General features: G+C 40.2%; 1 protein-coding gene across 19 annotated transcripts in view; it reads right to left on the bottom strand.

Moving 5' to 3' along the window:
- The window catches only part of fryl (furry homolog, like), a 99,079-nt gene that overhangs the window by 50,959 nt on the left and 34,736 nt on the right, over window positions 1–13,384 (bottom strand). For all 19 annotated transcript variants that reach the window (XR_012593997.1, XM_074636151.1, XM_074636150.1 and 16 more), the window contains 8 exons: window positions 9,507–9,718; window positions 7,661–7,714; window positions 5,234–5,373; window positions 5,004–5,100; window positions 3,357–3,436; window positions 1,461–1,541; window positions 1,168–1,336; window positions 3–95 (listed from right to left, as the gene is read on the bottom strand). Coding sequence is in view for 18 of the 19 variants with exons in the window: in XM_074636135.1 (XP_074492236.1) it covers window positions 3–95; window positions 1,168–1,336; window positions 1,461–1,541; window positions 3,357–3,436; window positions 5,004–5,100; window positions 5,234–5,373; window positions 7,661–7,714; window positions 9,507–9,718 (926 nt within the window). In the remaining variant the exon portion in view is untranslated. The remainder of the gene's footprint in view (window positions 1–2; window positions 96–1,167; window positions 1,337–1,460; window positions 1,542–3,356; window positions 3,437–5,003; window positions 5,101–5,233; window positions 5,374–7,660; window positions 7,715–9,506; window positions 9,719–13,384) is intronic.

Below are 13,384 nucleotides of genomic sequence, written 5' to 3'. Positions count from 1 at the left end.
ACGGCTGCCACGGGGATGAGGATCTCAACGAAAAGGCCCGCTAGAGCATGCTTTACGTCTTTATCCTTGACTTCCAGGAAATACTGGGCACACTCCTGGAAAAGGGCATCAAAGGTACACATGTATGAAGAAAACACACATAAACAGAGACAAACTGGCAAACAGGCTTTGTTGTGAAGCACTGTGTAAGTGTTTTTAGAAGAGTGCTGCAGAAAAGAAAACTGTGCTTTCACATCTCAACTCCAAATTAAATGCACATAATAAATATTGACTAATAGTGTTATAACACTAACTGATGCAGAACCAAAGAGTGCTGCTGACATGACGAGAAAAGAATCGTACAGCATCCTGTTATTGTCATTTTTCCTTCCTGAGGCGAGGAAATCTTTTTTTAATCATATTATTGTGACTTTAATAGGAGACAAACTTGTTGGTAATGAATTTTGTTACTTAAAGGAACAGTGTGTAGGATCTGGTGGTATCTAGCGGTGAGGTTGCAGATTACAACTTCCCCTGTGTGCCAAGGGTGTTGGAGAGCTACCGTGGCCGACGTGAAAACGCAAATGGCCCTCTCTAGAGACAGTTGAGGTAAGAGTAGAGTGTGTGTGTCTCTTTTTATGTGTGAAACAAATAAACAAAATGGCAGCTCTCGTATCCGGGATATTTTGGCCTCACTTTTGTACAGTGGGAGGAAGTGGAGACGCGTCGTCCATCTATATATACAGTCTATGGTAGAAACCCTGATAAGTACTGAAACAGAGTGGTGGATATAAACCACGGTATGTTCAATTAACACAATAGGAAATCATGGTAGTGTTAAGAGAACAGCGAGTGTGTTTCTTATACGGCTGTATAGAGATTAATGGAAAAGCTACAGCTCCGTTCACAGAGCTGGTCTCTCCCTCTCTCCCTCTCTCTCTCTCCCTCTCTCTCTCTCTCTCCCTCTCTCTCTCCCTCTCTCCCTCTCTCCCTCTCTCCTTGGCAAACTTCACCTTTGATCGTTACTCATCTAACTTTACGAGCCATTGCTATGAAGAGCTGCTGAGTTTCAACAAAGGGGCAGCAGTAAAATAAAAAATGTCTGGTGTCATTTAGCAAACACACATCAGCCTCACGTACTGGAGGTTCACTCTGGCAAATATGCACAAATAAACGACAATAATTTACCTGCATGAACTGAAAAGACGCCTCGAAATCCTCTACGGGATACATCTTAACCCGGAAGAACTTCATGCCCATGATGAGACTGATGATGCTCTGGACTACGTAGGGACTCTGCTCTTTTAGCCGGAGCTCCTTCAGCTCTGTGATGAACTTCTTCCTCACTGCCTGAAACCTGAGCACAAACACACACAAAGATATATAAATATATAATTTATATATATATATATATATACACATCTACACTTACCTACCTAATGTAATGAGAGAGGTTAAAAGGTGACTGAAAGCGTGCTTACTTTGACTGTGTCAGGATTCCGATGACCTCAGCATACAGGTCCGCGATGATGTGCACATTGCCAGTGTTAGGGCCACAGTACCTGTCAATTAAAATTAAAGCACATGTCATCAAGTCTTAAACAAATATTTAAAAAATATAGAAGATATTGTTACAAAAGCCCTGACGAAAGTGAGAAAAAAATTCTGGTGATACATTTTCTAAGTCTGATCTAAATTGTTTTCTCTCATGTGTTTATGACTTAAGAAAAGGTGGAAGAAAGGGTTTTAGCAGGATAATCTTTCTAAGTTACTTATTTTTTTTCCATCTGTGTAAACCGGTGGACAAAAAGCTTTTCCAGGTGAAAAAGAAAAGTTTTGCCAGGATCATTTTTTCAAGTGTTTGTTGTTGTAATACTTATTTCAGCCACAAGAGGCTGAAGTTTACCACAGCCCCATGTTCTAAACAGGACTAAACGCATCCACGTTTTCTTCCAGGCGAGTTTTAATTTCTCCATGCACTCCTAACACAAGGCACATATATCTAAGGGATAATGTACAGCCAACAGGTCGATGTATGAAGCGGAGGGGTCTCTCATCGCCCTGAAGAGATTTATTTCACAACAATGACCCGCTAGCTGTACATTATCCCGCTTATTACACGGCAACTGACTTATGAAATCAATAATTTAACACAAAAATAGTCCACCAGAGTTTCGAGATCAGAACTGCGCCCATAGCAACGGTCTCTCATACATAGCAACGGTGTGCTATAAAGAAATAACAGACCGTAGAACGCAGTGATTGACCGATCAGAATCGAGCATTCAACAAAGCCGTGTAATAATGTGTGTTAGCAACTTATGTAAATTAAAACTCACCTGGAAGAAAACATGAATGCTTTCAGGTCCTATATAGAACATGTGGTAGTGGTGCATTTCAGCCTCTTGTGGCTGAAATTAGTATTACAACAAGTAATGGTACGTGTCCACAGGATCCGTCCTTTCCACGCTCCCCATTCATTGCCCGTTCCTCGTTTGCATAAAGTTGAGGTCTATGCTACTTTATGCAAATCACAGGCGTCCGACGCGACTCGACACCTCTCGAAACTCTCTAGAAACTTTTAAACTAAGCCTTGTTGATCCAAAATAAAGACAGATTCAGAAACTACACAGCTTATTTCTCGCCTCAAATATTTTCAGAAACACATTTCGGTGAACTATTTTCATGAAATAAGAGAAGAAAGTTTCCAAATGAGCCTCCATGTTGTTTCCGGCTTGAAAGCTTTGGAGCAGCAGCCCACTGAGGGAAAGCGTTCGTCCAATCAGGTGGGGAGAGCCTTGTGTCTAGTGACAGCGCACCAAGCGTCCAATGCTGGGAAGCGACGCGTCCCATCGCAATAAAAAAACGCCCCTGTGGACACGTACCACAAAAGAATTCTCCCCTGCCAAAGCTTTTTTCCCCCACCTTTTTCACAGATGAAAAAAAAAAAAATCAGACACTTTATCCTCGAACAGAAAGATTATCCTGACAAGACTTTTTTTCACCTGTTCGTTAGTCATAAACACAGGAGAGAAAACAATTTAGATCAGGCTTGGACAATAAATTACCAGAATTTGTTTTTCTCACTGGCCTCTCAGGGCTTCCGTACACTGTGCTCTATGACTGACCATACAACAAAACAACAGAAGAACTTTACAAGTGTGCTTAACTGAGACTCAAGTTGCTCAATGAGAGCCGAATGGGCTTTATTTAAGTGTCATTAATGGTACAGATTATAGTGACAGAATGACCATAAAGCCAGTCTATTCAAACATATATAATAAATAAATGACTGCAAAGCCAAACCCACAAGTGAGAGCAGCACAGTATGTGTTATTAATCTGCGTCACTGGTTTATCTGTGTCGATGCTTACTTACCCCTCTTTGTGTTTAAAGTGCTTGAATGCCAGATTTAGAACTTCGTGTACTAGAACATCTGGCACTGGATGAAGAGGAATCTGTGACGTAAACATGAAATCATTGGTTCTTATTAAGAAGCATTGATACGGTAGTCTTCATTCTTTCTCTTTACTACCATTCATTACCCTCCTTCCCCCACAGGAGCACAGCCAAGGACAATTTAGCTCTGGTCTCCGGGGGTTGGCTTTTAGTTCAGACTTGGACAGTCCACTTTAGAGACACACTCAGCTGGGAGCTGGTCAGTTGAAGTTGTGTTTATTTACTGTGTCCCTCTGTGAGGAAAGACCTGACTAACAACACTGCAGTTCATTTCTGTACCACAGAAGATAAAGTAAATAAAAGAGTACTTTTATCCTTCTTAGTCTGCAAATCATGAGTGCAAAACCTGAGTTTTGATGAGTTTCAGCCTAATATAACATTAAATACTGATTGTTGTGAAACATTATTTTGTTGTTTCCCACAGATGGGCACTGTTATGTCTACATTATTGACTGTTGTAAGTTTCTTTTGCCGTGTTCAGTAGTTTCGCGAATTGATAAACAACTACTATGAATAGCAGCGACGCAGAGCTATAACGTTGTTGAATTAAAACATTTATGGAGGGAAATTAAACCATCCATCGCTGAAATGGAGTCCAGTGTCTTTAAAGACCTGGTGACCATCCAGCCAAAAAAGCAGAGATGTTACTACAGCTACCGGAAGGAGTGGGGAGGGAAATGCCGGTGGGTCATAAAGTGCTGCAAGGATGACGTATTTTTGTAGGCCAACCAGGAAGTTAGCATCGACCTGGTTCCCTCCACAAAAAGCCGATGGGATTGTTCCATCGGGTTTTGGATTATTGCAGGAAATAAGCTCTGTGGCAAACAAAGGTTTATAATACTTACACGTTTTGTTCAGCAAGATAACCTCCACAAAAAAACATCACTTTTAGGATTTTTGACGCGTGAATGCAATCGCCAGAAGTAAAAAGTTAACGATATGCTATAAACGAACTACAACACTGCACATGAGCGCGAGTATAAACACAACGAGGCTGTATAGGAGGAGGGGTCAGCGTGATGACGTTTAGTAGTCTCATTTAGCCACGTGTTAGCAAACGCCTTTTTTAAGACACATAAAGGCTTCAAAATTCACGAGATTATTACGAGATCCAAACAAAGAATTCTACTATTATTATTACTGACCCCCCAACTCCCGTCCCGAATTTCACTCATTCTCATCTGGTCACCCTGACTTCAACATATTTATAAACTACAACTATTCCATTTGAAATTAAATCAAATATAGTGAGTAACTCTGCATCTGTTTGGCAAAGGTAAAGATATACCACTACTATGTTTGACTGAGTAATAACACATCAACGGAAACACAGACCCAAAACTACAATTCTGTGTAGAGGAAGTTATAGTGGATATATATGGAGTAGTTAGTGCTGCATATAATACCGTAGCAGGAATAACCAGCCACTTGCTCGGTGCTTGGATAAGATAATGTCAATATTAAGTCAAACGTGCACTGCATTTCCCCTTCTGTATGTAAACATTCAGTAGTCTTTTTATAGGCCGTGTAAATCAGTATACAATAGCACAGTGTCAGATAACTCACCTGTTTAAGAACTTCCACTGAAACTAAACAAAAAATGAAATCTATGGCTAAGTCCCTCCGTTCCAGAAGGTAATCTTTATCCCGGTGCTGTTCGTCTCTGCAGAGTGGGAGAGAAAATAATTCAGGTTTTGAGTAAAATACATCTTAAACTTACTGACGAAAATTACAATCACTTATAAATGATTTGTTTATGAGAAAGAAGAAGAAAGAAATGAAGAGGAGCATCTCACCCTTTGGACTTAGTACTGGAGCGAGGTCTGTACTCATAAGACTCATCTTCAGTGCCACTCTGCCGCCGGTACCAGTCGAACAGCGTGCGCAGTAGGGAGGGCAAACAGTGTTCTGCTATTGAGCTCATAGAGCTTATTAACTGGAAAACAAACAAACAGACATTACATTCACTCATTATTACTAATAAACTTAGTATCCACCGCATTTTGGCCATTTTTGTATGTGCCAAATATGCTAATAAAAGATTACATAATGTAGAGAAAGCTACGGAAGCCCTGAGAGGCAAGTGAGAAAAGAAAAATTCTGGTGATCCACTTTCACTAAATTCATCTAAATTGTTTTCTCTTCTGTGTTCATGACTTAGGAACAGGCGAAAAAAAGGTATTGAAGGGATATTGTTTTCATCTGTGAAACAGGTGGAGAAAAAAAATTGGCAGGTGAATTTAGAAAACTAAAGACTTAGAAAATGGATCCCCAGAATTTTAGTTTTTCTCACTTGCCTCTCATGGCTTCCATACCAGACCCCTTTTCTATCATTGAGAATGGATATTTCATATTATATTCAATGCATAACAATAACAGAACAGAACAACTGACAAACTGTACAATTAACTCAAATAGTGAACGCAATAACTGCAGCAAGTTTGTGTGAGACGAGCGATTTGAGATCATTTCCTGTGAATATTGTATTAGAGATGAGTTTTCCTGATATTTTTAGTCCAGTGTTTTCTTCTCCCTGACTCCTGGCCATTGTTCTATCAGCTCTTTGGTTGTTTTAACAGCGCGTTTAGCCTTTTAGTTTATAACTTGTGTTCAGGTCTTCACCGTGATCTTGTGTGAATTGTGCCAATTCTGTGTACACTAACTCCAGGTACAGAGGATGTTCCCACCCTCATTTTATATTCATGCGCTCATATGTGTAGCTTCCTGTTCTTATATATGCTTGAGGTACATCCTATTTTTTGATATAGAGGCACCTCTATCTTCATTCTAGCCATACAGAAAGTAGGACAGCCATGGGCTTGATATTATTCTTATGAGCTGTGAGGTACTTATCAATATTATTGATTGATACATGTCTGTATAAGCATTTTTCTTAATATACTTGTAACATTATGTTGGATTACATGTGGGATATTTAGGTCACTGGCGGTATCACATTTACCTTTTAAGATGGCATCTCTGTGCAGATTTATTAAGTCTGAAGAAAAGCATCTGCTCGAAACATCACTAACTAAGATGTGCCAATAAATTGCACTTAAATTAAGCTACAGTGCTTCTACGTTTTTCATTGCTGTCTTCTACTGGTCCAGCACCGGCCTGCTAGTTTTATTCAAAGAAATTAAAGAAATGCGGAGATATGGGCCAACTATATATTTTTTTTAAAAGTTGTCTAACACCCGGGACCCCCAGGCTGGGAACCAGTGTAGAATGCTGTCCCACACACGCAATGGTTAAAAGTGGATATTCAATAAGTGAGTACGGTGAGTATTGGCCAGAAGTTTCTCAACTAGTGGGTGACATATTGTTGCTATTGATTAGAATTGGGTGTTTTGTGTTGATGACATACTGAGCACATCATAGAGCTGCTGCACTACAGAGCAGCTCCACAATACATACGACTCTGTTCATATGTAAGACCACAGAAATAATCTTTCAAACACCTCCTCAGCACTTTGATTGCATCAACAGTGATGATTGTGCCTTTTAAACCTGGCGCTGCATTTACAGGATGGACAAATCCAACGTTAGAGATGATCTTTAATGATGTTTCTGTACAGTAACAGCTGTATGAGAAAGCTGTACATCCTATTACCAAATACAGAAAACAAGAAATCAGCACTTTAGCAACTCCAGATTAGAGTGAATAGTTGAGACAATACATAAAACATGAGACGGTGGTGGTCAGTATGCATAAACTATTTAAGTGTATGTGTGTGTATATTTAAGGGCCGGTGCAGCGCGATGAGGGAGGTGGATGATGGATGCGAGGCAGGAGAGTTATGCAACTGCTCCCTCTGCCCTTATGGCGCCGGGCAGATACACTCCAGCGCCCGATGCCGATTTACTGCCGAGGATGACACAGCGATTCTACCACTCTCACTTTTGCGCTCTCTATACCCATTTTCTCTCCCTCACTCACAATGGGGACAGCTGGATCTATAGCACCATATCCTCGTTGGCTTTGTGTTGTGCTGAACAAAGCATTCTGCAGCAAGCGGGCCTATTGTATAGAGTTCTGCAGCGGCTACAGATGAGGGACAGACAGGCCATTGAGTGGGTGGAGCCGGGGAGTCAAATATTGCACACACACACATACAGGAGGTACAGTAGGAGAGGACTGCTGGTGGTCCGGGGAAATGAGAATGTCACATTCATACACCCACATGTTTTTACCTCCTGGACATCACTGTGATTGTACTGACCTGGTCAAATTGTGCATCTTCCCCTCTCTGGAGGGATCGGGACAGGGGTTTCTCCTGGTAGAGGGGTGACAGAGAGAGAGAGATTCAGAATAAGTGTGTTACTAACCCTGCAGAGTTGTAATGCTGTCAGTCAAACAGCAGGTCTGGTGATGTGTAGACAAGTGAGAGAGAACTAGGGCTGTACTGAATGTCATTATTTTACATTTGAAGTGGAGCTGCACCGATCAATCGGCCACCGATGGAAACCGGTCGGTTGTCGTCTGATTGGATGACCAGTGACCTGCCAATCAGTCTCTTAAAATCTGTTTTTTGCCGGTCATATTTACACAACGATGTGTAATTTCAATTTTTAATGAAAAAAAGTTGCAAAAATGTTTGTGTACGCTGTCAATTATAGTTCTTAGAAAAAAGGAAAAATGGAATCGGTGCATCTCTAATTTGAAGCTTCTACTGAGGTTTTCAAATGAAGCTTTGAATGTGCGTCGTCATATTTTATGAAAACAATCCTACGCAGCCAAAACTGGAATATAAATTGTACAAATAGTATAATACTGTTCACAACTAAGTCTACTTGTAACCGGTTCCGAGAACGTTACCTTCACTTCACCCGTCTCTCCTCTGCTCATGTCCGTATGTGTGTGGAGAGGCTAAGCAGCCCCGCACACGGTGAAACATGAGAGCGGAGGATATTAAAGGAATACTTCACCCACAAAATGACCATTTGTGCATCAATTACTCACCCCGTCTTACCTTGAATTCTTTAAGAATACTTCTTGCCTGCCTCCACGGTGAACAAAGAATCCAAAAACGGCGAAAATTTAATTAATGGGGGGATCGCGTTTAACAACAGCAAAACTATATCAAAACATCCATTTGCAAAGTCTCACACAGCTGGTGCAGTATAATCCAAGTCTCATTTATCCAGTCGTATGATCACTACTTCCCAAACACATGCATCATCATTAAACATTACTATTTAAAACACTTCTGCATTAACAGTCTCACAATTACACAGACACGTTACTTGTCCGTGACTTGGATTATACTGCACCAGTTGTGTGAGAGTTTGTAAATAGATGTTTTGACATAGTTTTGCTGTTGTTAAACGCAGCCCCCCATTTACTTCAATTCATCAAGACTTTCCTCTGTTTTTTGTTTCTTTGTTCACCTTGGAGGCATGAGAGAAAAACAAAGAATGCGTCAAGATTTCAAGGTAACACAGGGTGAGTAATTGATATACAAATGGTGATTTTGTGGGTGAAGGATTCCTTTAATAATCGTGTGAAATTTTAGCTTGCTGCTGCAGAATGACTATAGAGGAAACACAGAGTAGTGTAGCTTAATCTTTATCTGCAACTGTGTAGGAGTACCGGGTTCAGACAGAATGAACAGACATGCAAACAACATTTTTTGAATGTTGATTTAAAATTTGAATGTCAACGTTATGAATGAAGCTCTGAGCTGTTCGGTACAGCCCTAAAGAGAGAAGGTCTAAATTTTACTGTGAATGAGAGTCTTCTATCAGCCTGAGGTTATTACTCTGCCACGTATAGGAAAGGTACTGAGCTGAATTAAAGGAATGAATGGAGGAACAGGACAGTCAAGGACAGTTGATCCAGTCTGTTAATAATAAACAATTTTATCATTCATGTAGATCACGTGCGTAAAGATTATGTGCCTCTCCTGCCAGTTTCCTCACAGTTATTCCTGAAGTGGCTAAAGGCATCATGATGGCAGTTAGTTGCAACAGAGAGGAGGTTATCTCAGCAGTGTGTTGTGTATTGAATTTCATTTCCTGTGTTTCTTGACACTAGCTTCCACCCCGCCCCCCCCCCCGTGTACTCACCAGCGGTTCAGCCATCACCATCTCGATCTTCTTCTCAGCCAGCACAGCAAACTCAGCAAATAGACTCTTGATGACAAACTCCCCGGGCTTGAGCTCGGGGTCGATGGTGATGCTCGACATGGCGGCAGCGTTGTGTTTCTCCCACGAGAGGGGAGTCACCGAGGAGGGGGCGCGGCGTCTACTCACGCTGCTGCTGCTGACTGGTGCAGAAGCTGCAGAGAGAGAGAGAGGGTGGGAGGGCAGAGGTTAGGAAATAATACAGAGGGAGTTGAAGCAGCAGGGTCAAACTAAAAACAACACTCATGTAAAGTATGCAATGTCATGCACTAGTGCTAATCCAAACAGGAGCACAAGACATTTCCTAAAGAGGCAAACTGACTGAATTGATGAGGGCAAGAGAGAAATATTCCAGCGCTGACTTGAGCAAAAATACAACTTCCATTTAATTATAGACTCATTTTCTAAACTCTCATGTAGCCCATAATAGGCTCAGATCACCTTAAAAACAAACATAAGGACAATAATAACTCCTATTGGAGCTTAATCATTCATAAAAATCTTAATATTTGCACTCATGTCTAAATCTAGAATAAGTAAATATTACAGCCAGCTCTTTCAACAATGTTGGTCTGAAATAACTGTACGTTCTTGCAAAACACACGTGAAAAGAAAATAGTTTAAAGAGTAGTTCAACATTTTGAGAGAGACCTTTATTTGCTTTCTTACCACGACTTAGATGAGAAGATTGATACGCATGTCTGTATGCTAAATACAGTACAAAGCTAGCAGCTGGTTATCTCAGTTTAGCATAAAGACTGGAAACAGCAAGCTAAAGCTTTAAATACAAGTAATCACTACAGATTAATAACAAGAGGTTGTTTCTTATTCTTTATCAGCACACATCTAAGATACTTCAATAAATAAAATAAATGATAATATGCATGATGGAGCTGAAAATAGTTGAAAAATGGCCAGTTCAGCTGTAACTTCATCTATCAAAAGGATAATCCTGAAAGGCTCTTCTTTGAAGAGCACAATGAATGCTAGCAGCAACAGTCAATTCAGGTCCTCTAACGTCTGATGAACCCAGCTGCCCTCACTGAGAAAGTACTGTAGGAGCTGACTAGATGGACAGGATGTGATGTTACACTTTTTCTTTGCACTACTTCTTCATTCTGAGAGATCGACCTAGTTGTGCCAGATATGCGGTGCTTTTTCCTTTTTAGACTCCAGGCATGTCTTCAAATTTGTCCTTCATTTTTTTTTTTTAAATCTGGCATTAAAAAAAATTATAAATTATATATAAATATATAGGCCTGTCAATGGACTAATATAAATAAATTATATAGGGGGAAAAAAAATTATACAACATTATTGTTTATACTTTATCTGCCAGAAATAGTCAGAAAGTACGATATAGAAATTGTCGTACATTATTGAGCTGTGAGTAACCCATAAAGTAACAAATCAAACCCTGTGCTAACCAATTATGATATTCAAATTCCATTTATATTTTCATATTAGCACTAAAGCTGTCAATTAGGGATGCCCATAATTAACTGTTTAACCGTTAACCGACATTAAGCAATTTAACCGATTAACGCTATCGGTTAAAACGGGTAAATGAAATATTAATAATTAACTCAAAAGCTGAGCGGCTCAGAGGAGCGGTTTGTCTCTTTAGGAGAAAAGCTGGTCCACCTTAACAGCCCACCTTAAGAAGCGGATATAGGAAGTTGACTCCGGTCTCTCCAGCTCGCTTGAGCGGAGCGTAGGAGCAGTAGTTTCGTAGCATTTATTCACCGACAAATAAACTGTACACACACTGCTACACCTACGTTCACAGCTATGCAAAAAAAGTCAACCAAAGTTTAATACGAACTGTTGAGTGTCACAGTGTTTATGGGATGACGTTGTTATTTATCTGGATTTCTCATCTTTTTTTGTCCCAATACCACAGAAACCACAGTTTGATGCAAAAGGAAATTAGTCACTGTGTGTAAGGGAGGATTACATGAATCCTAGGTTAAATGTCAACTGTGGTCAGTGTTGCAACAAATTGTGCCGTTACTACAGCACAGTACCACAGTGCACTTAGTACCATCATATAGATCCAATTAATTGGAGCACATTTCCCACATCCTAAAGTGCCGTATAGTCAAAATAAATGCAGGAATGTTTAGTTAATCACTTTTACAACACCTATAAAAAAGTATATTAAAAAGTCTAAACTAAATAAATTACACAGTTGAGCAAAAAAGGAAGGCTGAAAGTTCAGTGGAGAGGAGAATAAAACACAGTAAAACTGAATGCAGTATTTAGACTTCCTTTAGGCTTCCTGAAAAACATTCATCAGGGTCACAGTGAGAAGCCAGAGCTCTGGCTTCATTTGCATGTGGCACAGATCATTTGGTCATCCTATTCAAATAGTTTAAGCAAATCTTAAGGGTTTTGGTGTTCAAGGAGATGGCAGAGAAGCTAGAGGCCACAGTTTTAGAAGTAGAGGTCAAATAATCACATGTGGGTGTAATGTGCAGGTGTCTACATATACCTAAATACCACATCCAGTCCTTACAGACAGAAAGATATACAACTTTTAATGCAGTTGACAAATAGAGCTGCAATAACTGAAGTTTATTATACCAAATTCACTCATACTCAACTGTTTAATCATCTGAGGTTTAAACAAAAAGAGAGAGTAAAGTACGTGCACATGCACAAACAGTAAATTACCTTAAAAAGCACTTAAGTACCGGCTCCGTTTGAGTTGCCATTTTACCAATAAAATGAAATGCATGAAAATTGCATTATCATCATGAAATGCTTATAAATGCTTAGACAGCCAGCCAGGTTGCTATCTCTTCAAAGGAACAATGACTTCATAACATTCAACGGTGCTAGTTGAGATTTATGCTGCAGCTGAGACACAACTTCCAGTCCAACCAGTCCACAATGGTTCCAAGTCCGGTCAAGTTCACAGCCAATAGAAGACTGACCCTTTACCTCATTCCCTCCCTCCCAGGAAAAAGCCTTGTTCTGCTTCTTCCTGGTTGTTACAGAAACACTCATGCAATCTTGATAGTCTGAATACCATTCAGGAGCACAAGTGCAGAAAAACAAAATGTTTTCCAGCATTCAAACCTCACATATGAAGTTTTTTGAATGACAAAAATATGCAAAATATGCTCATGTTGTGACATACTGTGTACACTTATCAAGAAGCTAAACCTCCAGAGGCTGAGATACTGAGATTCTCCAAACATACTCTGGTAACTGTCAGAGATACGGTTTCAGTTGTAAGTGTCAATATAACATTGACATTACAAGCAAGTTAAATAACATTCAAAAATGTATTTTTTATTATGAATGACTATTACATCTTAACTAAAAATAACCTTTCCTCTCCCCATCCCACCATCCCCATAAAAAACTAAATAAAACAACGTGGTAATATTCTAAAGCATACTGTCATTTAATAGTCGTGTTATTTTTTTATAGAGCCAATGGGAGTGGGGAGGTGGCCGGGGCAGCGTGGCAGTAAGTGTTAGCCGTGTTGTGGTGATGTTGTCCAGCAGCACAGAGAGCCTTTCAAGCATTTCCCTCTTTGTTTACTGTGCTGCACCAACACCCCCCGATGATGTCACATAGCCAGCTCCTAATATCCAATCAGTGCTGTGCGTTCTACCCCCTCCATCTCCATCCTCTCTTTTCTCTGCCACCCCGGGCCAGCTTGACTGGTTCACACAAATGAATCCCCCCCAACACTGTACTTTTCCAGTTAACGACAAAACAAGAAGAAGAAAAAAACGCAATGCATCCTTTACTGGGCCAAGTCTCTGCGTTAGTCCTCCCTCGCGCTCTCTTTCCCCCCTAAGAAA

The sequence above is a fragment of the Sebastes fasciatus genome, chromosome 5, assembly GCF_043250625.1.
Source record: "Sebastes fasciatus isolate fSebFas1 chromosome 5, fSebFas1.pri, whole genome shotgun sequence".
In the NCBI taxonomy this organism is placed as follows: domain Eukaryota; kingdom Metazoa; phylum Chordata; class Actinopteri; order Perciformes; family Sebastidae; genus Sebastes; species Sebastes fasciatus.
Note: the sequence above shows the minus strand (reverse complement) of the source record. Positions and strands in the feature narration are given on the sequence as shown.